The sequence below is a fragment of the Lichenostomus cassidix genome, chromosome 5 (assembly GCF_008360975.1).
Source record: "Lichenostomus cassidix isolate B80296 chromosome 5, HeHo_3.0, whole genome shotgun sequence".
NCBI classification, from domain to species: Eukaryota; Metazoa; Chordata; class Aves; order Passeriformes; family Meliphagidae; genus Lichenostomus; species Lichenostomus cassidix.
Genome location: NC_139486.1, coordinates 53,681,541 through 53,705,508, shown reverse-complemented (window position 1 = coordinate 53,705,508; position 23,968 = coordinate 53,681,541). Strand labels below are relative to the sequence as shown.

The 23,968-nt window shown below is 35.9% G+C and overlaps 1 protein-coding gene across 5 annotated transcripts in view; it reads right to left on the bottom strand.

Annotated features, from left to right (window-relative positions):
• The window catches only part of SBF2 (SET binding factor 2), a 228,137-nt gene that overhangs the window by 81,383 nt on the left and 122,786 nt on the right, over window positions 1-23,968 (bottom strand). For all 5 annotated transcript variants that reach the window (XM_085063120.1, XM_085063121.1, XM_085063122.1 and 2 more), the window contains exons 7-16: window positions 16,160-16,292; window positions 15,077-15,185; window positions 14,245-14,358; window positions 13,355-13,432; window positions 11,495-11,608; window positions 10,858-10,986; window positions 9,995-10,093; window positions 7,559-7,763; window positions 5,207-5,316; window positions 3,564-3,713 (exon numbers count right to left, since the gene is read on the bottom strand). In XM_085063120.1, coding sequence (XP_084919246.1) covers window positions 3,564-3,713; window positions 5,207-5,316; window positions 7,559-7,763; window positions 9,995-10,093; window positions 10,858-10,986; window positions 11,495-11,608; window positions 13,355-13,432; window positions 14,245-14,358; window positions 15,077-15,185; window positions 16,160-16,292 — 1,241 coding nt within the window. The remainder of the gene's footprint in view (window positions 1-3,563; window positions 3,714-5,206; window positions 5,317-7,558; window positions 7,764-9,994; window positions 10,094-10,857; window positions 10,987-11,494; window positions 11,609-13,354; window positions 13,433-14,244; window positions 14,359-15,076; window positions 15,186-16,159; window positions 16,293-23,968) is intronic.

Below are 23,968 nucleotides of genomic sequence, written 5' to 3'. Positions count from 1 at the left end.
TGAACAAACATTACAATCTCCATGTAATTTTCATCTGCCTACTACTAAAATCGATCACAAATACTTCTTTCATTTCCATTTCAGCAGCAGTAGTTTGTCAATTCTTCCCAGACACAGGAAAGCATGTTTTTAACACTTCAGTACTGACTTGCTGCATCATACCTTACCTTAACTGCATTTGTAAAGCCTCCTACAATCTACTACAGGTGCTAAACAAGGCAGATTAACATGAAACACTAATGTATTACTCGATATATCACCTGCCTATTAAAATTTGCAGGTTCTACCTGTTATCAGTTGAAAAAAGAACAGTTTAAAAGAATGCCCCTCTTGGACTAAGAGACTCAAGCTGCCAAACACTAGAGATGTGGCAAGCTCAAGTTTTGCCTTATCTAGAGAAATTGGTAACATACCACTCTCCCTTCCTTCCAGTTGCAAAATGGCTAGATCAGATACTTGGGGAAATACAGCCTATGTGATTTTTCATTAAAATAAAATAGCTATTCACTTGAAGCAATAGCAGGAGGAGTTTATTTTTCTTTCTTAATCTCTTCTCAAGCCCTGTGGTAGCAGGCAGATATAATGAGACCAGCAGCAATATCCACAGTGGGATTATTACTAGCATTTTGTTAGCATACTGATTTTCATGCACAAAATGAGTTTACAGAAGCTCTGAAAGAGCATCTGATCTTTATTTTTGTGGACTCCAGTTAAAAAAAAAAAAAAAATAGATTCTATTAAAAGAAAAAAACCCTGATACTAAACAATCAAAAAAATCTTGACTAACAATGGAGTGCTCTGCACTAATCTTGCAAAGTGCAATTTTCCTGATTTTGTGACACATGGCACTTCACAGTAAGACAAAGAATTCAGTCCAAAAGACACTTCTCAGAAATGGCCAACCTGCATCTGTTGAAATTCTCAGTTTTCAGCAATTCACCTCATCGTTAGCAGAGGTTTGGTAGCTGGAGAGCATCAGATTTCCCACCTGGATGACAGTGGTGTCCCAGGGCAAGCCATGGCACTGGAGCTTGCTGCACACAAATCCCCCCTCACGCCAGTGTGTCCAGCAGGGAGCCAGGGCTCTGCCCACCTCTGCCACAGCATCCTTTCCCTTTCTCTCTCCCTTTCCCTTCCCCTGCTGTTGGATCACCCTCTCGGTGCCTCCAGTCCCAGCAATATTTCAGTTTGCATCTTGCAGAAGCCAATGGAACATGCAACAACGTTACCATTAAAAACTGGTGGTAAGACTGCAGCAGTTTCTAAAATTCCAGTAATTCAGCAAGGTCTTAAAGCCCTACTGCAACCTAACTCTCCCCAAAAACCCATCAATAATTAATGTGGTATTTCCCTAAAGCTTGACTACATCTCCAGTTAAGACCACATTTCTTAAATTAGATTTTTGTGTCTTTTAACAGGCTCTGCTTAAATTACTTGGTCTTATGACCTGCAGCTAACAGAATTCATGTGTCTACAGCAAAATGCTGACTGGCTGAGTCCCACTGCAGCAAGGGCAAACTTATTTAAGTTCTTGATAATGTGCTTTTTTCTTGAATTGATACAGGGAAGCTCCAAAATGTCACAATTTACTCATTGTTTCAAATAACACACTCGAGCAAAGTGCACAGACAAAGTATAAATCATGTTTTTATCTTAATAAATAACTTCATATGTCATAAAAGTAGATGTTAAAAATACTGGATTCTAATTCACTGCCCAGTGTCAGGAGTTCAGCTGTTTTCACACTGGCCAAGTTTACTCCTGAAAAATGAAAACTTTCATTTCATATTTTCAAAGATATGAAAATATCTGTTGGGGGGGGGTGAAGGCATAAAAACTGTTCCTCCTTATTTGATCTCTTTCCCCTCCATGATCTGAGTTATATTTGTTAGTTTTATTGAGAAAAAACAAGCCTATTTTAATTTCTGTAACTCTTCAGACACATTGATTTCCTTGAACTTAAGGTTCTTCGTGGGACATCAAATCATCAGTATGGAAAAAAAATGCTTTTCCTCCAGAGCAAAATTGGCTTTTATTATTTATGTCAGTATTTCTTTCTTCAGCAAAGCAAACTTAATTTTCTTCTGCTATCATTTTTATCAGATACAAAAATGAAGGGGATTTGTATTTTGTTCCTATTGTCTAAAATCATCTGGATTCTTTTTTAACCCAGGAATTACCAAAATAGAAGAAAAATCTATGACACATCTAGACAATCCTGCCTGCTTGTTTGAAAGAAAATTTCTTACTCTGGAATACGTTGCAGGTGCAATATTCCATTAGTCATGACTTTGGACAGAGGAATACAGTTTCACAGACAAATTCAAATTTTCTTCTAACTCTATGGCTAAACTTAGGGCTTGGAAAAGGCCAAGGCCTGTGCCAAAAAGCAGATTCTACAAGCTGTGAATTTTAGCCAGTCGACTTCAGTTTTCATCTGCTGACTGCAGGTAAATTTTGTTCATAAGAATACTGCCCAGGCAAAAAAGAACTTCTTTCACAGCAGTAGAAAAATATCTTACTGTGAACAAACAAGAAATGCAACAGACACCAAAACTTGCATTTGATGGTGACCTGAAGTAGCATTTGCTCAGTCAATGTTAATTTATTTCTACACTTCAGTGAAAGCTGCATTTAGCACTCACCTTTTCAAAAATGTGGGTCAACAAAATGCTGTAAAACAATTTCAGTGGGTTTTAGGTTAGAGGACAGTGGGATTAAAATACTAAAGCCTCCATCAAATCCCTAATTTGATACAATAACTTAGGGTCAACAAAAGAAAAATTCTAACTAAATGTGATCACAGTACAAATGAAGAAAAATACTACTACATTCTCAGACAGCAGATGGAAAACATGTGAGTCTATAACATATTTCAGATGATGAATTGAGAACAAGTAAAGGTAAAACAGAACAATTACTGAAATGGAAGTCAAAAGCAGTCATCCACGTATTTTGTTTTCACAGGTAGCTGCCAGTATATGTTGATGCTTATTAAGCATAAAATAATTTGTCAGTAGAATTAATTTAGGAGATGAACTGCAAACACTTCCAGTGAGTCTCTGATAAACTAAGATATAACTGTGACAAGCAGAACTGCCACCATGAGCCACAGAAGCAGAAACTATGCTTTCTTCTCAAACTCTGTGATGACAAAGAAGACAAACTTTTGGTTTTTTAACTGAGCAGTGGGTGATACACATTTTAGGAACTCTGGGTTGAAAATTACCTGGAAAAGCCACTCATTAAAAAAGCACTTCAAGCCATTAAGTTAAATAATTTCAATACTTACCAAAGCAAAATTGCATCTAAATTATTAACAATGGGGACAGTTTTCTTTCTGTTTGTTTTATCAGGCAGTTCTGCACAGACCTTAGAGTTTTGTCCTTTATTCTTTCAACAACAAAGTATCTTAAATCCACCATCAAGTAGTACCTGCTACATCACTGCAGGACACTGTCCAGTAATTTAATTGTTTTGCTTCTCCACAACCCTCTAAGCAACTTTGCTTATCTACCTACCAAGAGCAAGAGCAGCAAGGCCAAAGCCTTGCCATAGAGTACCTGCAAAGCACAGTTCATCATGCGCACGATGTAGTCAAACTGCTGGTGGTCCAGGATGGCTCTGTTCTCTTTCACATGCTGGCCCAGCTCCTGAGTCAGGCAGTGCCGAGCTGCCTTGCCTTTCAGGGCTCTCAGAGCTGCAGGCAGGGTCTGCACAGAAGAACATATGACTTTATGGAAATGAAATTAAATGGCACTACTCATACTGAATGGCATTCATTTTTTATTAAGAAACTGCAAGTGACAGTAAAGAGTAACTTTGGAAATTACCCATTAGTTTGAATACCTAAATTTCATATAACGGTTGATTTTGCTTGAGTTACCAAGTACTAAATTTTTCCCTTTTTTTTTTTTCCCAAATGCATTAAACAGCATTTCTCACCTACATCTATAAAAGAAATCCTTTAATATGGACAGGCATTGAATGGGTGTGAATCAGAAATGGATTATTGTGCATGAAAGCAAGTGCCCTATTCTGTACAGCCAGGCCAGGACTGGAGTTTGCCTATCAAGGCCAACCAGCATGTTTTGTGATAAGCAATGAATGACAAATGGGTTTAGAAGTGCCATACCTCTCATAGCAATGAGGCCACTAGATTGTCATGCAGTTTATCCTAAAGCAGTGCCAATAGAATCTTAATATCAACGTTTTAAAGATACAGCAAATGCTACAACAGTGATTATCAGCTGTGGCCCTTCAGACTGGAGGTAACAGAAAAGGCAGCCTATTGGCTAAGGACAAATTTACCATGCAGAGGGACAAAAAAACCCACTGAACTTTCCCAAATGCCTGGAAGTTGAAAGAGGTTAAAAACTACTGTGCTCTGCTTGGATCAAAGCTCTTAAAGAGTTACACATTTTATTAGGACTTTTCCCACTTGCATTTTGATACCATAACTGTTAAATCAAGCAAAGCTCATTTTCTGTCTTGAGCTGCACAGCCTCAGATATACAGGGGATACTTCCTCAAAGTATCAACTCAAAAAATTTCTTAAAATAATTTTAGTCATTTTCATCTGTAGAATTAGATTTGATTGTAAGTTTGAGTGACTGTGCTAGAATCAATAACTGAAAACTCTATGGACAGAATCTACAAAACCTGGCAACTTCTTAATGAAAATAAGAATGTCAAGGGTGTCAACAGCACATTTCTGTGAATACATACATGCCAAATATTTATATTCACCTCTGAGTTCTATAAAATTATTGATTTTTAAAACCAGCAAAATTTACTGTACTGAAAATTTCCAAAGAGCATTGGTTGTTAAACACTGGAGCACATATGTGTGCCTTTTGTCTGCATTCCTTCTAATTAATACTGCTAGACCAATATACACACACGTCTTTAAAAAAAATTATGTGGACAACACTACTTACAACAGTAATAAATTTTGCAAAAAGAGTTTTCAACTCACCCATGCAGTATTGGAACCAGGTTTTCAAATCCATTAGCCTCACATTAGTCACAATATTGCATTTAGATGATTATTTTTATTGCTTCCTTCATTCATATAAATGGTAAAAATAATCCTTAGCATTTGAAACAAGACTTCAAAATACACTTTGTGATTAGGCCAGTCTCCATTTTCTCCTTAACAGAACAGAGGGTTTTTTTTGGGAGAATTAAAATTTGATTTTATTACCTTTTCAGTCTCCAAAAATTTGTTTTCAAAAATGAACGAGATGCAGTTTCTGACAACTTCCAGCCTTTGAGCACTGTTGAAAACTGTGCTTCCTTTTTCCATTATGGACACTAACAAAGAAAAAGAAGAATATACATCTGTGAAATATCTTCCTCAAGAACTACAAAGGATACCAGAAATTTCTTAAAAAAATAATTAATGTGCCCTCCCTTTTATTCTTTTCAGCAAATACACTTAGTAGGCAGATGAGAACACAAGATCCTAAATTTCTGGTTCTCCTACACCATCTGAAGAAAAAAGTGCTCCGAATTTTAAATGGAGCAGTCAATTCTCTTAACTATTTGTTCTGTTTGTCTCATACAGGCACAAAGAGATCACAACCTCTAACATACTGATGCAATACACAAATAAACACCAATTAATAATAGATGTGTGTGTGTTCTGCAGAGAGCTATGTAGCCTTGCATATTTTGTAGCAGTAAATAACTATTTTTAGATGGCCATGACAAGAATTCTGCAACATGGAATAAAACCTGACAAACCTGTTCTCTTATCTAGATTCCAAATTGCTGAGATCTTATTTTCTTAATGCACTGTTTTGCTCTGATTTTTCAAGAAAATTTTGAATGTAAGAACTAACATTCTCTTTTTCTCCATAGTATCGAATAAATAGTATTCAAAGGCAGAATATGCCCTTCTAGTAAATAATAATCAGCTACAAGTATCCAAGGATTCTGAGACACAGAACAGCAGGGAGTGTAAGTGTGAAAGCTGTTCCTTGGAAAAGAACAACAAGCTTCCCTCCTTGGATACATAAATTAACTTACTAAAAAAACCCTTTTCTTGCAACTAGCCTTTTGAAGAAATACAAGAGAACACAACCACATATCCTTTAATTTTCTGTATGTAACAGATTTAATGATATGGTCAACAGCAAAGGCAGGTGAAGAGAGCTCATCCTCTTAAAATAACCCAAAGAGAAACAGGCCTGGGCAGGGCCTCAAGAAGCCATCGAGTTCACCCTGCAGTCCCTAGACAGGATCAACTCTATTTATATTATTTCTCATGTTTGTCTAATATGTTCCCAAAGTTCTGTGATAACAGAGACTCCATGGCTTCACAAGAAATCCACTCAACTGCCTCACGATCCTCATTTTACCATGCCTTGCTGACAAATAACTATTTCTGTGCTGCAATTAAACCCATTATTTCTTATCATTACAGATTATTCCCCTTCTTTTTCTAACTGTCTCTTGTATAATTGAAGCCTGCTACTATGTGTTCCCTCAGTCTCCTATTTTTCAGTCTAAACAACTCCCCATCTTTCCTAGTGGGTCACATTCTCTGGACCACTGGTCATTCCTGCTGCTTTCTTATGGACTCTCTCCAACAGAACCAAAAATGGAGACAGTCTTCCAGTGTCCAAAAATGGACACAAACACACCAGTCGAGGTCCTACTAAGCACAACGAAAAGATTTCTCCATGGGGTTCACTGACTGCGCTCCTGTTTATACATCCTACTAAGATGTTTGTCTTTTTTTGCAGTAGCTTGATAGAGTTGGGTCATGTTTGCCCTATAGTCATTAAAGTTCCCAAATTAATTTCTGAAGAAGTGCTGCCTAGTCAGCTGATCATGCCTATGCAAGTGTAATACCTTATTTGAAGAAAAACAGTAGAGAAGAACAAAATTCAACAGAGCCTTGTGGTTAGATCTCTGATTTTTAAACATTGATTTGAATTCTGATCCCATCCTTCAAAAGTTTTGCAAGCTCTCTCAACTTCATGTGCAAGTTTACTAACCATACTGGTTTATGCCATCATTCGCATTGATGAGTATGACTGTGACTAATAGAATGCTTTGGCATTAGAATGAAAATTACAGGTCGACAATGTCCACATCTGTTCTTTATGTTTAAATATAGGTATATAAAATATATATCTATTTTTTTGCTCTTTGCCTTTGCCTTTTACCAGTAATTTACATGTCTCACACTGGTATCAAAGGAGAAACTTGAATGGTTCAAAGTTCGCTTCAGCCAGTCCTACAAGCAACCCATGGTGATATTCAACAGACCCAGGTGAGTAGACAGTATCTAATTATTTAACTTGATATTTAATTCAGATAAAATCCTTTTCTGTTGTTAGGAGTTATGTCCCTCACTCTCTGGATGTTTGACTTCTTAGTAAAGGCAGATAAAGAAGGCCTTTTAAAATTGCAAAGGCAAACACTGAAGGCTATGTGCCAGAGTTTCCCATGATCATTAAAAATTACCATAAAACTGGGAGCAGCACACTGCAGTCATGCTAATGATCCATAAGAACCAGGTAAGGCAGGAATGAAATGAACATACCCACAGGGGGCCCCGCTGGAACCACACACTTCTTGTCCCCCCGGGTGGCAGGAGGAGCACCCTGACTCCTCGCCAGGCCTTCCTGGAGGAGCTCCTGCACTCGGCCCTCGTTGATGCGGGGGAAAGGCAGGATGTGAACCCGCAAGTGGGAGCCCTCCGTGGGCCGCGGCACTTTCTGGAATGCTATGTGGGGATTGGGATTCTCCTGCAGGTCAAAAGCAAAAGGTCACTCACAAAATGAATCACGCAGTGTTACCATCTGTGTCAGCTGATTTTACTGCTGTTTGGAGAATCTGCCATGCTGGAAAGACTAAGAAGTCAAATATCTAATAAAATGTTTCATATTCATATCACCCTTGACTCATTATCTTTAATACTTCCAACTTTGTTAAAGGCTTTTACAAAAATTATTTTTGTCAATGTGCAAAATTCAAAACAAGAGCAAAAGAAAATCACTGCTTAACTTAGGTTGATTTTATGCAGCTTAATGAATATTAAGGACTTGAATATAAATTAGTGTGGCAATCAATCTCTTGATTAGAGAGAGGGTTGAAGAGTATCTACCTCCATGCACAGGCTCACACATCACATCTTCAGGAGTGTAGTAACAAAAAAAAAAAAAAATGGGGCATTTTCACCTCTTCAGTCATATATACCAGGGTTATCATTATTCATGTCTGTATCTACTGTTATCCAATTTAACTCTATGCTGCTACTTATTACTGGCTACATACCACTGCCAAAGAGAGCTATCCATCAATAAGTCTTCTGTTGTAAATGCACAATAAGTTTGGAAGAAAACGTGTAAACAGGAGTTTAATACTTTTGTTTACAAGAGCAAAAGGCAACAACGAGATCAAATGCATCAACTTGAGAAACAGCAGTCAAAACAGAGCAGTTACTTAGCCACATGCATTCTCTGCAATGGAAAATTTAATGGAACAAGCCAAAAATTGAGGGGTATGAGAGCAGCAGACGCCAGGGGAAACAAGGGAGAGAAAGGGAACAGAGTCTCAGCAGGGAGTAACAGAGGACAGAGGGCAGAAAACATCAGAAAAGGAGAATAACTATTCCACAATCCGTTTCAGTGAGAGGAGAGATTCAGATGAAATACACAGAAAAAATAACTTTAATCTTGGACATCACAAATGTCATGTCAGATGTACATGCTATCGGGCTAATTAAAGGCCTAATGCCTTGGATTTTCCACTAGTATCAGCAAGACTAATGCAAACATTATCTCTCCCTAACAGACCTTGTCTCTCCCTTACATTTAAACTGTCACAGCTACAATATGATGACTATTAAAACTGTGGAACAAGATGTCAAAATACATCATGCAGTTGCTTTAAAATCAGGCAGCTCTAGGCACAACTTAAAGAAGCAGCGGTACTCATCACCTATATTTAGTCAAAGATAGGTGCATGCACAACTACTAGAAGTCTGACTTCTCAATGCACAAAATCATTGGCTTAGTGAATATCAATGTGTACTCTTTGTGAACTCAGTGGCTTAGTGGTAGTGAAGTAGCAGGTCAATCACAATGATATAAATAAACCTCATCATCAGAAAAGACACACAGAACCCAAAAGAAACCCCCAAAACCCCAGAGCTTAGCAGCATTTGGTAGTTCTTGTGGGTTTTTTTGCAGAATTGTAGTTGTAGACCACAGTTTTGGGGAAGTGGGACATAGACAAGAAAGGGTGACAAAGGTGACAACTGATGGTGCAATAGATCATGCTCTGTGGAGTGTGAATTACCACAGGAAGTGTGAGAGGGAGCGAGATCAGCCTATGCTGAAAAAGCCCACAAACCCCAAAACAAACAAAAAATCCAAAACCCACAAACAAAAAAATCCACCACAGAACCAGCTAAAGGAATTGTAAGAGATTTTATAAAAGCACTATGTAAAATAAAGATGATATGAAGGCAAAAATTAAATTTGAAATGGTGTTGTAGGAAACCTAAAGAGTACAAGATCCAGGCTGTAAAAAATGCAATAGTGCTTGCTGAGCACACAAACCAGGTGGACTGTGTCACACAGCAGGAGAGATCTGCTGGAAGTACACATTATGCCAAACTGGATGTATGGTTTTCATATGGAAATCTGTTGAGAGGGAGGAAAAGAGATGTATTTGGCATGGACAGGTTGCAGCAGAGAAAATACCAGTTTATAGACCTTAGGGGAATATACACTAAAAATAGAGATAAGTAGTTGTAGCTATATGTAAATCAATATTAGCATTGATAAATCAATACTGATTTCCTCCATGTGTACAAAATTAGTGATCTTTAAAGTTCCGGAGTTTTTTGCCATAACGTAGATGATGACTTCCACAAGCAGTCATTTCCATTTTTACTGGATCAATCTGAGGAAGAAGAATTTTCAGTGTTACCATCTTGACTTCACAGATGCAGCAGGTATAGTCAACTTACATTTTTGAAGAGCTGTTCTGCAAGTTCTCTAACATGCTTTATCATTTTTGGTGGATTGCCCTCTTCAGCTTTAATTCTTTCAACTTCAAAGGCCACCAACTTTTTTTTAAAAGGAGAAAAAAAAAATGTTGATAATTCAGCTATAAAAAAAGTTATTTCCTACTTAAGTTATGCAATGTTAATCTTAAAACAATACCAAGGAAAGAAATCTGAACACTGAAAAATGTGTGATGCCACATTGCTCTGGAACAAGAGATATTTTCACTTTTATATGGAGCTTTGGTTACCAGACTTTTTAGTCCTGCTGAACACAGAAAGCCCAACATATCTAAAACATTCCTTTTATATTTCTACACCACAGTCCATATTTCTCATAGGGACTACTACTACCACCCAGAAAGAATTAATACTAAACTCTATTTTTAATCTACATTCAACTCAAAGCCAACTCAAAGCAATGGCATTGCTCTTTCAAATGAAAATTTTTTTGTCTCTGTTTATATTGTGGGATCTGTATTTAATGTAATATTTCTCTATGAGATTGTTAACATTTCATAGAATACAATTAAATTACACAAAATAATTCTGTACAAGCACATCTGATGTATTATGAAGCTACAGATCTGACAATAGGAACAGCATAACCAAGATTTATATGACTATTTAGCTTCACACATAAGAGCAGGGCATAATTTTATGGAAGTGAGCTAGAAATATCTGCTTAGTAGAAAATGAGAATTGGGAAGTTAGTATAAACTCAATATAATAAACAGCGAGGATTCAGAAGCCCTTAATTAGTTTTTACAGGCTGAAATACCACAGGTACACTGTAATTTAGTTGGGAATACAGAAACAGCTCTCACCTCATCAAAGAGATCACAAGTTCTGAAGGGAGGACCCCTCTCTGACACAAAGCCAGCAAATGCCATTCCATTGAGGACTTTGGTTAGAAAGTCATTCTCAATCAAGCCTCGCTGGCCCAAGAAGGCTGCCTGCAACAAAGACAGAAAAAAATGCACTTTTTAACAGCATCAAAATTACAAGCAACTGCTATGTACTAGTTAAATATTTTCATCAGCTTATACTAGTAAGTGTTATTTTCTAATTAAATCTTTTACTATACGTAATAACTTTTTATGCCTAAATTAAGAACTGGAAATTGGATACACACATTTTTTAAATCTCACAGGTAATAAAAGAGAAAATTAGTACCTTCAAGCAATGTCTTCTTATTACATAGAGAGGTTTTCAAAATTCCACAATGATTCCTCAAATTTGTATTAAATGTAAATGTCAACTTTGTTGTATATTTCATTACTGCCCCTGCAATTAGTCCCACTAAAACACACTGATATTGTGCTATGCAAAAATTACATGCTTATCACATGAAGATAATTTTATTTATGCTTTTAAACTTTACCACTTGTTCAAAAGGCAGGCTTGTGGGAATAACATGGCACAAAGGAATACTATGATTACACAGAAGTGCTTCTCCTTTACCTTATGGAAGTGAATGACTGGTTCAGCATGAATTCTGATCAGCTGAAGACATGATCTGTATCCTTGGAAAAGCTGTGCAAATAGCCTAAGGAAGATTGCTCTCACTTCTTTGTCCTGTAAGCAGTAATTGAATATTCTGTCAAAACACCCTTGGATCCTAAATTTCTCCACAGTTCTTTGTACAGAGCTATATGAGAAATGCCTATAAATACATCAGTGTAGCAGTGCAGCACATGAAGCAGAGATATTTGTACAGGTATGAGGTCATCTCATAGAATGGTTAGGGCTGGAAGAGACCTTAAAGACCAACAAGTTCTCCTGTCCTGTCCTCAGATGGCCATGACAGATTCTGTATCTCTCACCCCTGCTGATCTTCCCCATGCCTGCACCTCAGGCTCTGGGCAATGCCAAGGTAACCGGGGGGTGGTCATGTGGTGAACCACACAAATCAATTGCCCTGAGTTGTGAGTGAAAGCTGATGTGAAATAAAGGAAAGAGGCTATTGTAGCCTGGATTTATTCCCTAAAGTAAGTGTGACTTTGCTGTGCTACACAAGCAGTGGCTTCAGAGTGGGCAGGGGCAGCAGGGAACCACAGGAGCCTAAGGTAGCACTGCTGCTGCTGCTGCTGGAGGATCCAGGCTCAGAGCATCCCACCAGAGCCACCAGCTGCAGCTCTGCCAGATGAGCAGACTGCTCCAAGTTTGCCCAGCTACTGGTCTAGCACACTTCCAACTCATGTCTTCACTTGCCAATCTCTTGCCACCAAAATAAGCCATAATTTCTTTTAAAAAGTTTAAAATAGTAGGTTTTAATGTCCTGGTTTATTTTATTTGAGTAAGAGAGTGCTTCCATACACACCACCAGATGAATGGAAATTATGTAAACAGCTGAGACAGACTTGGGGCAGTGACATCTCCACCTGGCCCAGATGCCATTAAAGACTGACATCAAATCCTGTGATTTTATTTCAGCTCAGATACCTACTCACCCTGCAGTCACGTCAAAAACCTGAGGTCTCAAAAATTGTTTTATGATCTCACATTTTATGGTGTCATGATATAAACTCGAATTTGAAAGTTACACACAGCAAAAAATACTATATTTACTATCAGATAACCAGCTGATCAGGTAACTAACAAGCAAATAGAACCTAAATAAGTTACAGCCTGTAACTTATTTATAAAGAGAAAAGGTATATATAAGATTTTATAAAGCTGGAATACATTACAGGAATATTTTATTAGACATCTCTTTATTCTTTATTGGAACATTGTCAATGTTGTTCTATTTTTAACTTAAATTTTGTATGGCTCACTTAACTAAGAGATATGCTCATTTTTTGCTGCTCTCTAGGATTTTAACAGGTATGTTTGTACCCCAACTTTTTGCACTACTTGAAAACCTGGTAATTTCTTTCAGATTTAACATCATTCTTATTTTGATACAAAATTATATTAATTTATAACTTTCCTATTCGAAGTGAGATCTGAGCTGAATTCTAGCATTAGTTTAGATGAAGTCTGGATGACATTCCCTGTCTTCAGCAATAAAACGTCCCAAACTTAAGCAAGAAATAAGTACAACAAATATATTGCACAACATAAGACTTTCACATTTTCAAATACATCTGCACAAAACCCTCCAGTATGTGTTCTTAAATTGAACTGCTTCTCAGATTTTATGAAACTTTTAATTCATTAGAATGCTATTAGAGGGCAAAAACTAATTTCTTTGCTCCACCAATAATACTGTAAAGTATATGGAAAAGCAAACACAAATTCTTAAAAGAAAGTTAGTCTAAAATTTTAACATTTTTCCACTTAAGAAGTCAGACACAGAAAATAACACAGAAATCTTACCAGCATTTTTGAGTGTGATAAAGCTGTTCGTGGGGGAGGGAATGCATAATCTGCTGTTTCCAAATCAGGATGCAAAACCTAGAGAATTTTGTAAACAAATTTTTTCCCTTATCTTTTGCTGAGAAAAAGACAAATTGCTTTTTTAATTCTTTCTCAAATCATTATTCACTGATATTGAGCACCTCACGTAATAAATTGAGTTAAATTGTGAAGACTGTATGGAAATTAAGGTGGGATAAATTTCTCAGCTTCAGGTTTCTATATGTGAGCTAGTTATCAAAAACTCCTATTACAGTCCATGAAGCTGATCAATACCATTAGATTTTAGAGTCAATGCAGCTGAAACAGACTAACAGGCAGAAAATTCTTGTCTTTAAGGTAAGAAGATTTTTCTCAGAAGCCTCCAAATAAGGTGATTCCTAACTTATTACAATGATAGTAAAAAGACAAAGTGAAGTTCTTTTTTTGGCAATTCAGTAATTTAGAATCCATCATTCCTGAACATAGAAATAGGGGCATCACACAAATAAACTTTAAGACTAAAGAGTTATTCATTTGCTAAATTTCAAGAAAATGTACAGTTGAAATTAATTTATAAACACAGAAAAGCAGCAGAAATCAATAGTAATAATGATGTTCAAACACTCTTATTAAAAATAATTATAAAGAAAAAATAAGTACATCTTGAACAGTGAAAAGACATTTTAGATTTCATTTACTGAAGATGTTAACTTGAACTACAGAGAACAAACTCTTCTAAAACCAGGAATTTTACATGAATCATACTCTCAAATCTCATTTCCAGTGTTTGAAAGCTTAGTACTGAATTTTTTTTTCATTCTTTACACATAGGTGAGGGGGTGGAAAGTGGGGATTTTATCAAAACATACCAGAGAAAGTGCCATTTGAGTCTGGTGTAGCAGTGGCTCTGGCAGCTGGGACAGATGAATACATTCAGGAATTTTAATTGTTCCTCCATCCAGGTCTGCTATGATTACATCTAACTGTAAGGGACAAATACATTATTGGTAGTGCACACAGAGAGCAGAGTGTAAAAACACAACAGTCCAAACTTCATGATTTGCACATAAGTTAAAATAAACAAAACAGTACTAACTATAATGTACAGAATGTTTTTAATAAAGGAAATACTCCAAATACTTCCTATTACTGAATCTAGCCATGAAAAATGAAATTAAACCAAAGAAAATGAAATTAGTCCAAACTTTCAACAGTGACTTTTGTTTCTGGGTGTTTCAGGTTTGTGTTCAGAGATTTGAGATGTCTAATAGGCTGTTTGCAAAAGAACACAGTGAGGGCAACCATAAGTAAAATCTTGTGTTTCTAAGCACCTCTTGTAACCCTGGTTCAGTTTCTCCAAGCACATGCTTTAAAAAGGGTAAAATAAAATAACTGAGAATCCTAAGTGAATCCCAAGTGAATTGCTCAAACTCAAGACAAATAGATGACAAAGCGGGAGATTGACCATTCCTTCCCCTCCTGCACTAGAATCAAATAATTTCCCTTCTCTACTTTACAGTCTCAATGTATTTACAAAAGAATGGATGCTTTTTCTCTTTTTTCTTCTCCTGACTGTCTTGCTTTGCTTTCTACAGTAATATTTTGAACATATGTGAATTATTCATACAAACATCCCCAAAGCACTCAGAAACTCTTTACAACTGAACAGCAAAACTGAGTGTGCTGAGCAGAAATACTCACAAGTTCATGAATGTCATTGCGAAAGACAGAGTGAACACCAATGATGAAAGGTGTTGGTGAGCTTAGAACCTCCAGTAGCTGTGCAGGAAGAATTGGAATATAGGGATAACTGTGAAAAGAGTAAATAAAATATCATAAAAGCTTCTGACTGTCCTTTTACATAGGGCAACTTTTTTCTTTAAAAAAAATAAAATCTTCCTGTTAGTAATCAGTGACACTAAAGTAATGAATACCTTCATTTTAGAAACATGGCTAGTTTTTGGCCAGATACTTACACTTCAGCCTTTAGTAAAGTATCATTAATAAGAAAGCTTTAAAGGAAATACTTTGATATTGAAATAACAACTAAACATTATACATAGAATATTTGAGGTATTTCAGGTATTGTTTACTTGATTTAACAATTAATAAAACCCAGTAGGTTCATCAAGAGCTGGATCTAAATTGATCCATGCATTTCTACACCCAATTTATAGTTATTAAAAGTTTACATTCATCTCTATTTAAACATTAAGAAACATATCCCAAAACTAATTCTCCAGTTTTTCCTTCTTATTTGATATTATAACGAAGCCTATCTCTGAAACATTTTAAATAAAACAAGCTATTAAAATACAAGCATGGTTTGAAGCAGGTGGGTCAGAAGGAGATGTCTCCTTCCTCAAAAAAAAAAAAAAGATTGATTGACATTAAGTCTTCCATTTCAAAATTCTGGACCCACATGTGGCTTTTCAGAGAGGACCAATTACGTTGACTTAAATTCATTCTCTGGTGGATGCTTGTCAACTGTGATACACACTAATGTAGCTGTTACCTTTGAGCCACAGAATATTTTGGGCTGTGAGTAGGGTTTCTATCCCACATTTTTAGGTGGGATATTTCTCCCTTAATTGTTTCCACTGCCCTGATGCAACCAGATTATTAATAATGTCTACTGACTTGGATTTCTATATAAGATCATGCATAGCTTTGCTTAGTTGAACAAATACAGCATAACTCCTTTTGCTTGGGACAATGTAATCTAAGTTACAGAATCAGTTATAAAATTAGTTAAGAAGTTCAAAGCATCAAAACTTAACTCACCTGTATTTAAGGGGAAACATCAAAGACTCCAGAGCCCTACAGGCATCACTGAGCCTTTGAAAACTTGCTGAGTGAAACAGAACCTTATTTTCTGTAAGCACGGCACAGAATAAGCTGAGTACGTTTTGGATTCCTTAAAAAATGAAAATAATAAGAAAGAACTGTAACAACATGCCAAAAAAAATCAAAATTACATTAAAATGTACCACTTTCTAGAGGGATTTTTAAAAAGCATATGATAAATGCATTAATTGCCAAGTTCCAAGTTATCCTACCTTTTATTTGTATAGTGTAGCTCCCTTCTGTTTTTCAAGTTGCTAAAATTCTATCTGAATGTATTTCTACATTTCATACATACTGTATTACATCTCCCTTTCAATACCACTTTCAAAGATTTCCACTTCTCAGCACAAATCCCAGTAATGCTTAATAATGACTTCAAAAGTATTATGTGCATCTTCTGCACAGCCTTCTGTGTAGCCAGTGTTCAATTCTGGTCACTGAGCCAGGCTTAACTTCTAAACCTCTCTGTATCTCCAAGCAGGGAAAAAAAGCAGAAAAATGATACTGCCAAGCCCCAAAGAAAACTACAAGATTCCTAGTGAATTCATTCATACTTGATCCATGGAGAGCATTCTGGGAGTCATGAGGTTAAATGAGGGCACTAAGAGTACGTGTCATTAGAAAGATACTTTAAGGGAGATCTGAATGTTTAAAAAAGCCCCATTAGATTTAGGGTAAGACTCATGAATCAGATGATGGGATGGTTTTCAGGCTTTTTTAAGACAGCATAATTTACCTAGAGACAAAGCCATGTGTTTTCAGGGAAAACCAAAAATATATTTCCTTTTAAAAAAAGTCCCATCCTGAGAAGCAGACATGCCTGACACATGTGAGATATGCTGAAATTTATGAAATTTCCTGAAATATGCTGGAACGTATGATGTTTCCCTGAGGACATGGTTTGTATCTACAGTAAGACAGCCTGTACTACCTTCACAAAGCTACTGCTTTTCTTGCAGTAATGTCCCCAGTTAGAAGTGTGACTATGGAGCACCTCTATATTCATATGTTAATGAAAACTTTTTGTTAAAGTGATTATTACATGTTTTGACAAATCTTTTTTTTTCCTATGATGTATGCAAATTTTCTTGGCTGGAGTAAAGCTCAGTTCATAAACACAAGGTGTTTATGGACAAGGAGTATGTACATATTTGAACACAGAGTTAGAAACTGCTGCCTGCTTGAAAAAAACGCAGCAAGAATTAAAAAACCCAAATTTCTCCTTATAGCAAAACTGCCCTTGTCCTATTTCCAGAAAATGTTAAAGAATATTTTGGAGTATACTTTTTGTTTTAAACTAAGTGTTTGTTTTCAAGACAACTGGCCTTCTTACACCATTTCATTCCACACTAACTATCTTCTTAAGACATTTAGGAATATATATATTTTAAATATCTGACATTTTTTCCTACAATCAGATACAAAGTCTCTTAAGCAATCCTCTAAAAACCTGTAATGTTTTGGCAGGTATTTTCAAGGAAAATAACACAAAAAAACCTCACAAATATTCAAAACATTCAGTACAATGAAATGTTCTAAGAAAATCCTTCTTGTGATCAAAATACCTCCAACTGAAAATTCTTGAAAGAGATGGTTTTCCATTCTGCACATCGTAAAATTCAAACCTGAGTTCTGAGAGTTAAGAGTTCTTAAATATTTTCTGGATGCTACTGACTTTAAACTTTGTTTTGCAAAGAATTAGAACATTCACTTACTGAGAAGATTCAACTGAAATCAAGCTGTGTTAAAAAACAGCCTTTTTAAATATATGATATTATTTTGCTGTGAATTATGATGATTCAAGATTCTAGAAGGATTGTCTTAATTCTAACACCTTTAAAAGTCTTAAAACTTATCCAGTATCAGCATATTTCATTTCAAATCTCTTCTGAATACAAGCTTCCTCATCAGATACCAAAACAATACAGAATTCTCAAGAGTACATAATAATTGAACACTATGGCAAAAATTTTACTAACAAAAAACATAAATGAAGGGGAAATCAGAATCTTACTCATGTATAAAGAGGACACCTGCAAGTACTTCATAGTATTTGAACACAGCGGCTGTAGATCACACTATCTCCTAGGGACTACTAAAATGATACATTTTTGTATAAATAATAGAGGTAATCTTCATGTTCATTTATAGTGTTAAACTGTATGTCTCTCTGGTTATTATCTTTACCACCATAAGAAATGGATTTTGTAAATGTCTTCAATTTACAGAAAATTCTGCATGCCCAGTCAATGAAACACAAATTTTATTCAAATTACTAAGCAGTGATGGTACATTTTGTGAGTCTTTCATAGTTCCACTGGGGAAATTAGTCTGGTTTTGCTGCATATTAGTGGTCACAAATAAAGCTTCAGTTTGTACTCCACAAAGGCATTTCTCAGTGCATCTTAATCAGCCCCTATATAATTTCAGATGACTAGTTTCAGCAACTACTTCCCACAGATGCCACATAGCAGAATACATATTGCAAACATTTTCATTACATGCTGAGTTAGTCTTCCAGATGTTCACTACATTTTAACTGGCCATGGAAGGTGAATTTGAAACATTTACTGTGATATGAATGCACCTGGTGCAGCCCCAGCTTTGCTCAGCTAGACAAAAGCATTGCTTTATTTGCAAAACTTATGGAAGAGACCAAACTTGAGAGCATCTAACAAACTTGGACAATAAAACTCAGGCTAAGCACTTCCACTGCCTGAAAAGCTTGTAGAGCCCACACAGATTCTTCATACCAGCATCTTCCTTTTCTCTACTTCTTTCTTTCCTTCTTTCTCTCTTTCTAAATGCTCTGTATGCAACACAGAAAAATATAAAATACATAATATAAATGGAACTAAGTGTACAATACAGACACCTAATCTGGAATTTTTCATATTTTCAAGATCATAGCCACTAACTGAATGCAAAATTATTGCTCCACATGTACTTTGAAATACATCTTTCCAGGAATATCAGCAGTATAATGACTGTGACGGAAACTCCCATCTGATAGAATCAAACAAATTATAAATAGTACAACTCTTGATTACTTTCCTTTTCTATACCATTTAAGCCATTGATTAAATTACTTGAGGAAGCCACCAAGGTGTTGTTTCAAGCCTTCCACACTGTTTACTGAAAACAAATCATTCCAAATAGCAGCCTGAGCCCTGTTTCCTCGTGCTACAAGACACAATCGTGTCTGTCTGTAACCTTGAACCCTTTGTTGGTCTGCAGACTCCACACTACATCCGATGCTCATTTGTCAGGGCATAAATAGACAACATGAAAAACAACAAACAAGTTGATTTTTACAGATTACTCTTTTGCAGTCTACAGACAGACATCCTGTAAAATATTATACATACGCTGGAAAATTTTGAATGGAAGCTTCCTGACCTTCACTGTTTTCAAGTATTTAAAGAATCTGTAATTTGTACTAAATTATCTGACATCCTACATCAACAAATGTATCATTCTGCCTGCTTCCTGTTGTTCTAGAATTTAAGTACTTATTTAAGCATGATTAAAAAAACCACCAAACACAAAGCGTACTTGACAAGTTATTAACTGTCTTCTGTATTGCATGAAATCAAAATATTACCACTTCTTGCGATTTTGTAAAGAGTTATAAACATGGATTTGGAAACTCAACTAGTTGAATACATTACTATGCCAATATGCCATTCTTGAATTACTGGACACAAGGAAAAGCTTAGTAGACAAAATAATCCATAATTTAGCCAGACTAATCCAGGAAATGGGTCAACAAAGCCTGAAAAGCCTTTCTGAAAGGCCACTGGAGACCACATAGTACAAGTTCTGTGCCAGCCAGTGTCAAGCTCTAAAGATAACTAGCAAAAGAGTAGAGAAAAACAAAACTCTTTTCATATTTATTTTTAGATGTGGCTGCATAGCACTGCTAATGACCAAAATACAAGTTTAACTAGCAAATAAGAGGCAATGACTGTGCTCAATACTCACATAGGTAAACCTTGCCAAATTGCATTCATTTGTCCACCCAAAAATCACACAGTATATCCAACCAACTACATGGGGTTAAACCCAAAAGATTGCTGTGTCACTGAGCTCAGGATCAATCTGCACATAGGGAAGTATGCAGGTCTGTTATTGGAGCAGGACTGCACACTCCATGATTCAATCATAGCCAAGCTTGCTCACAAATGGGGAGCAATCTGGCTGTGCCCGCAGAGAGCTTTGGCAGGGTTAATTAATCCTGCTTTTGGGCTGGGCACCAGAGAACATGAGTCAGATGAGTACCCCAAGAGATTAACTTACTTGGGCTTTGTCAGACTCAGGAGGAAGAGAAGCAATCCCTACCACACAGAGCCTTCAGCTGAGACTCCCTCAAAGAATCCAACACTTCACACATTCATCCCCATTCCCGAGCCCAGAGAAGAAAACACGGGTGTGACACGCACTACTGAAGCCAACCTCCATTTTTAGAGATGCATTTTTGATTCTGGAACTGAAGTGAAGGCAATTCAGAATCTGAGCCATGAATTCTGCATGTTCTTTGTAAGAAGGGCAGAATGAAGGCTTCCCTACAAACCAGCCTTGGGGGAGGGTGGGAAGAGGAAACAGAAGGACCATATAGAAAGATTCTGGTATAAACGGCATGAAAGCCAACTGATCATCAAAAGCATATCAAAGAGGCTGTGAAAATGAGGAGAGATATATAAAAATGATGTCTTCAGCTGATGGATAAATATTCCTACAGCTATCACTCCCCCAGAGTTCAACAGTATCACTCTGTTCCGTCTACACTGAGTCAAGCAGATGGTTGTTCTCCAAACCCTAAATCACACAGGCACAAAGAAACAGGGATTAAGCACAGTATATGATCTACTTAAGAAAACAGTCAGTCAGTCTGTCATTTGCATGTTGATATCACCCCATGATTGCCAATTTCATTAAATCCCTCTGCAGACCTACTTAAAGAAGCAGCAAAAGCCCTTTGGTTTTCTTGAGCCTCCAAATACAACTCAGCCAATACACTGAGCGAGCAGGATTAGTAATTTTTTTCAGAGACAATGATATAGCCAAAGACAATTATTAATAGAAGATTTAGATAATAAGGTATTCATCCCTGGAAAAGATAAATGCAATACCATTTCTTATGCATATTTTAAAGCTATAAATATCCAAAGGGAGACTGATAAGCTCAAGATTAATATGGCTGTGTTGAGTCAATTTTCCTGACAAAGCAGAAAAGACCTAGGAAGGTAAATTAGACAAATAACCCTTCCATATACAGAAAGTATTCATGTGGCAAGGAGGTAAATGCCAATTTTACACAAAGGCAGTGAGCTGAATTATACAAATGTACAAATATAAACTGCACTACCAGTTAAAAGTTTGCTACTGATTGTACGTCTGGTCCATATAAACAGGTTATGTTTGATAGATGCTACAAAAATCAGATTTAGTTAAGGGAAGAATCTTCACAGAAATCAGATGTGAGATTAACATTTTTTCCTATAAGGGAGTGTGGCAAGCACTATTGCACTATTTCTAAATATTGAAATGTTAACTATCAGATTAGACCAGAAAGTTTTGTTCTCTTACTGTCTGTCTCTAGATGCATGCAGGTGTTAACATTTGAGTACTAGCCTATTCTGCTGAAATATGGTCTCTTTTCATGTCTGATTTCACATCTCATCTTCTGCTTATTTAGTTATTTTGAAAGGTAATTAAAATAGGAAACTATTTGGTTTGGATATTTATCCCATAAATATCTACTATTCCAACCCTGAAAAAAAATCATAAATAAAGGTAAACAGTAATCCTGTATAATTATTCGTAATCTGTGTACTAATTGCTTATTACCTGTATAATTACCAATATCAGGATATAGAAGTTCTGTGTAATCCTCTCAGATCCACATGGACAGAAACTCAATGAAATTCTGTAAAAGAATTTTGAGTGGACTGGGACAATGGATGCACCCTAATGACCTGAAATGCTGCCCAATTTCCATGAGTAGACATGGGAGAGTGCTCCTGAAATATTCCCATATTTCTACAAATTTTTACAAGTGGCTTTCTTCCATTCACTCTTTAAAACTGCCCTTTCAAGAATGATGATTTTATTGTTTGTACCAAATGTTTTGTGAAACCTTTTCTTCCACATAGATTAAAAGATATGTCAGAGAAAAAGCACATGTTGTAGAAACTATTTATAGCATAAATAGTATTTTGGTTAATAGTATATAAATAAATAGTAAATAGTATTTTGGTTAATAATTTTGATTAACCAAAATTATCTCTCTGTATTCTGACAGCAAATCTAAAATTGTGATTTGAGAAAATATTTGAAACTGCTGATGCATTTAAGTAAATCAAAAATAAAAGTTTACCAGCTCCCCAAATTGATTCATAGCTGGTGAACTGAAAGTAAAGGAGGATTCTTTTCAGCTACCAAGAGACATTTTAGACTTCAGAAGGAGCATTAAAATTTTTTGAACAAACTGATTTGTTTTTAAGACTTCAAAATTTGTCTGGATTCATTTAAAACAGAAAAAAATATTGTTTAACAAAAGAATTCAGAGTGAGCACAATACCATTAGGATCCTTAGAAAGTAAATATCTAAGAAGGAGACGAGTATTGTCATTCTGGAACTGTACACAGGAAAAATGGTCAAGGATACACAAGAAACTGCAAACGTACCTGTTTCCTGCCTAGGAACTACAAAGTCTTTCCCAAGGAACACAACTACAGAAGCATTATATTAACATAAACGAATAAATGCAAAGACAACAAGAACAGAGGTGGCTGATCAAGATACTTAGTCAGAGCAATCTTCAGGCACTGTTGGCTGACAGTCATGCAGCATAAAAGCACAAATATTCAACTGAAGAAACTGTGAAATGTTGTAACCATGAAAAACTTTAAAAATCGGTTTATTTTCTTTAAAGATCACACCGGGATTCTCTTCAAAACATTTAGCAAACTTTGAAAATTCTTTGTCAAATTCTCTGAGATTATTTTCCTGACCTCCTGTAACAGTGATACTTCAGCCCAAACTGCAGCTAAAGAGCAATACTTTAAACATGAATTTACAAGAACAAATATATGGAAATAAATGTCTATAGAACTGTGTTTCTCTTCCTCTCACCACAAGTATTAACACTAAAGTTTGGAAATTATAGTTTTGCAAGCTCTTATGATTTACCAGTGACCAAGCCTGCTTTGGAATAGTGAGGAAAGTTCTGCCTGCACTCATACCAGCAAAAATAGAAAGAAAAGCAATCTGTTTCCAGTAGAATCTATTTCAATATTATCTATAAGCAGAGATAGGCTTTTCTTTTCTTCTCTTTGAAATTTGTTTGTCTATTTATTAGACATTTGCTTTTTGGAGTTTACATTTTGCTCACCTCTGAAAAACAATTGTTTACACTCATCTAAGAGGTGTTTTCTGAAGTTCTGCTGTAAATAGAAAATTACTCTCTTCTCAAATATCTCAAAACAAATTTTCACCTAGTAATTTAAATAAATTTCATTGAATGGTTATAGAGCAAACTGTAATCTACAGTTTTATTTTTAAATTTTTAAAAAATATTTCCTTTTAAAAAAACAGCTCATTAACTACAGCACTTTATCAAATACACAGCTTCAAGTTTATTTACTTATGCCAGATAACTTTTCCTTCTCAGATTTATAATTTGCTTAAAATAAACTACTGCACAGTTTGTCTCATTAAAAGAGTAATAAAAATTTGGACTG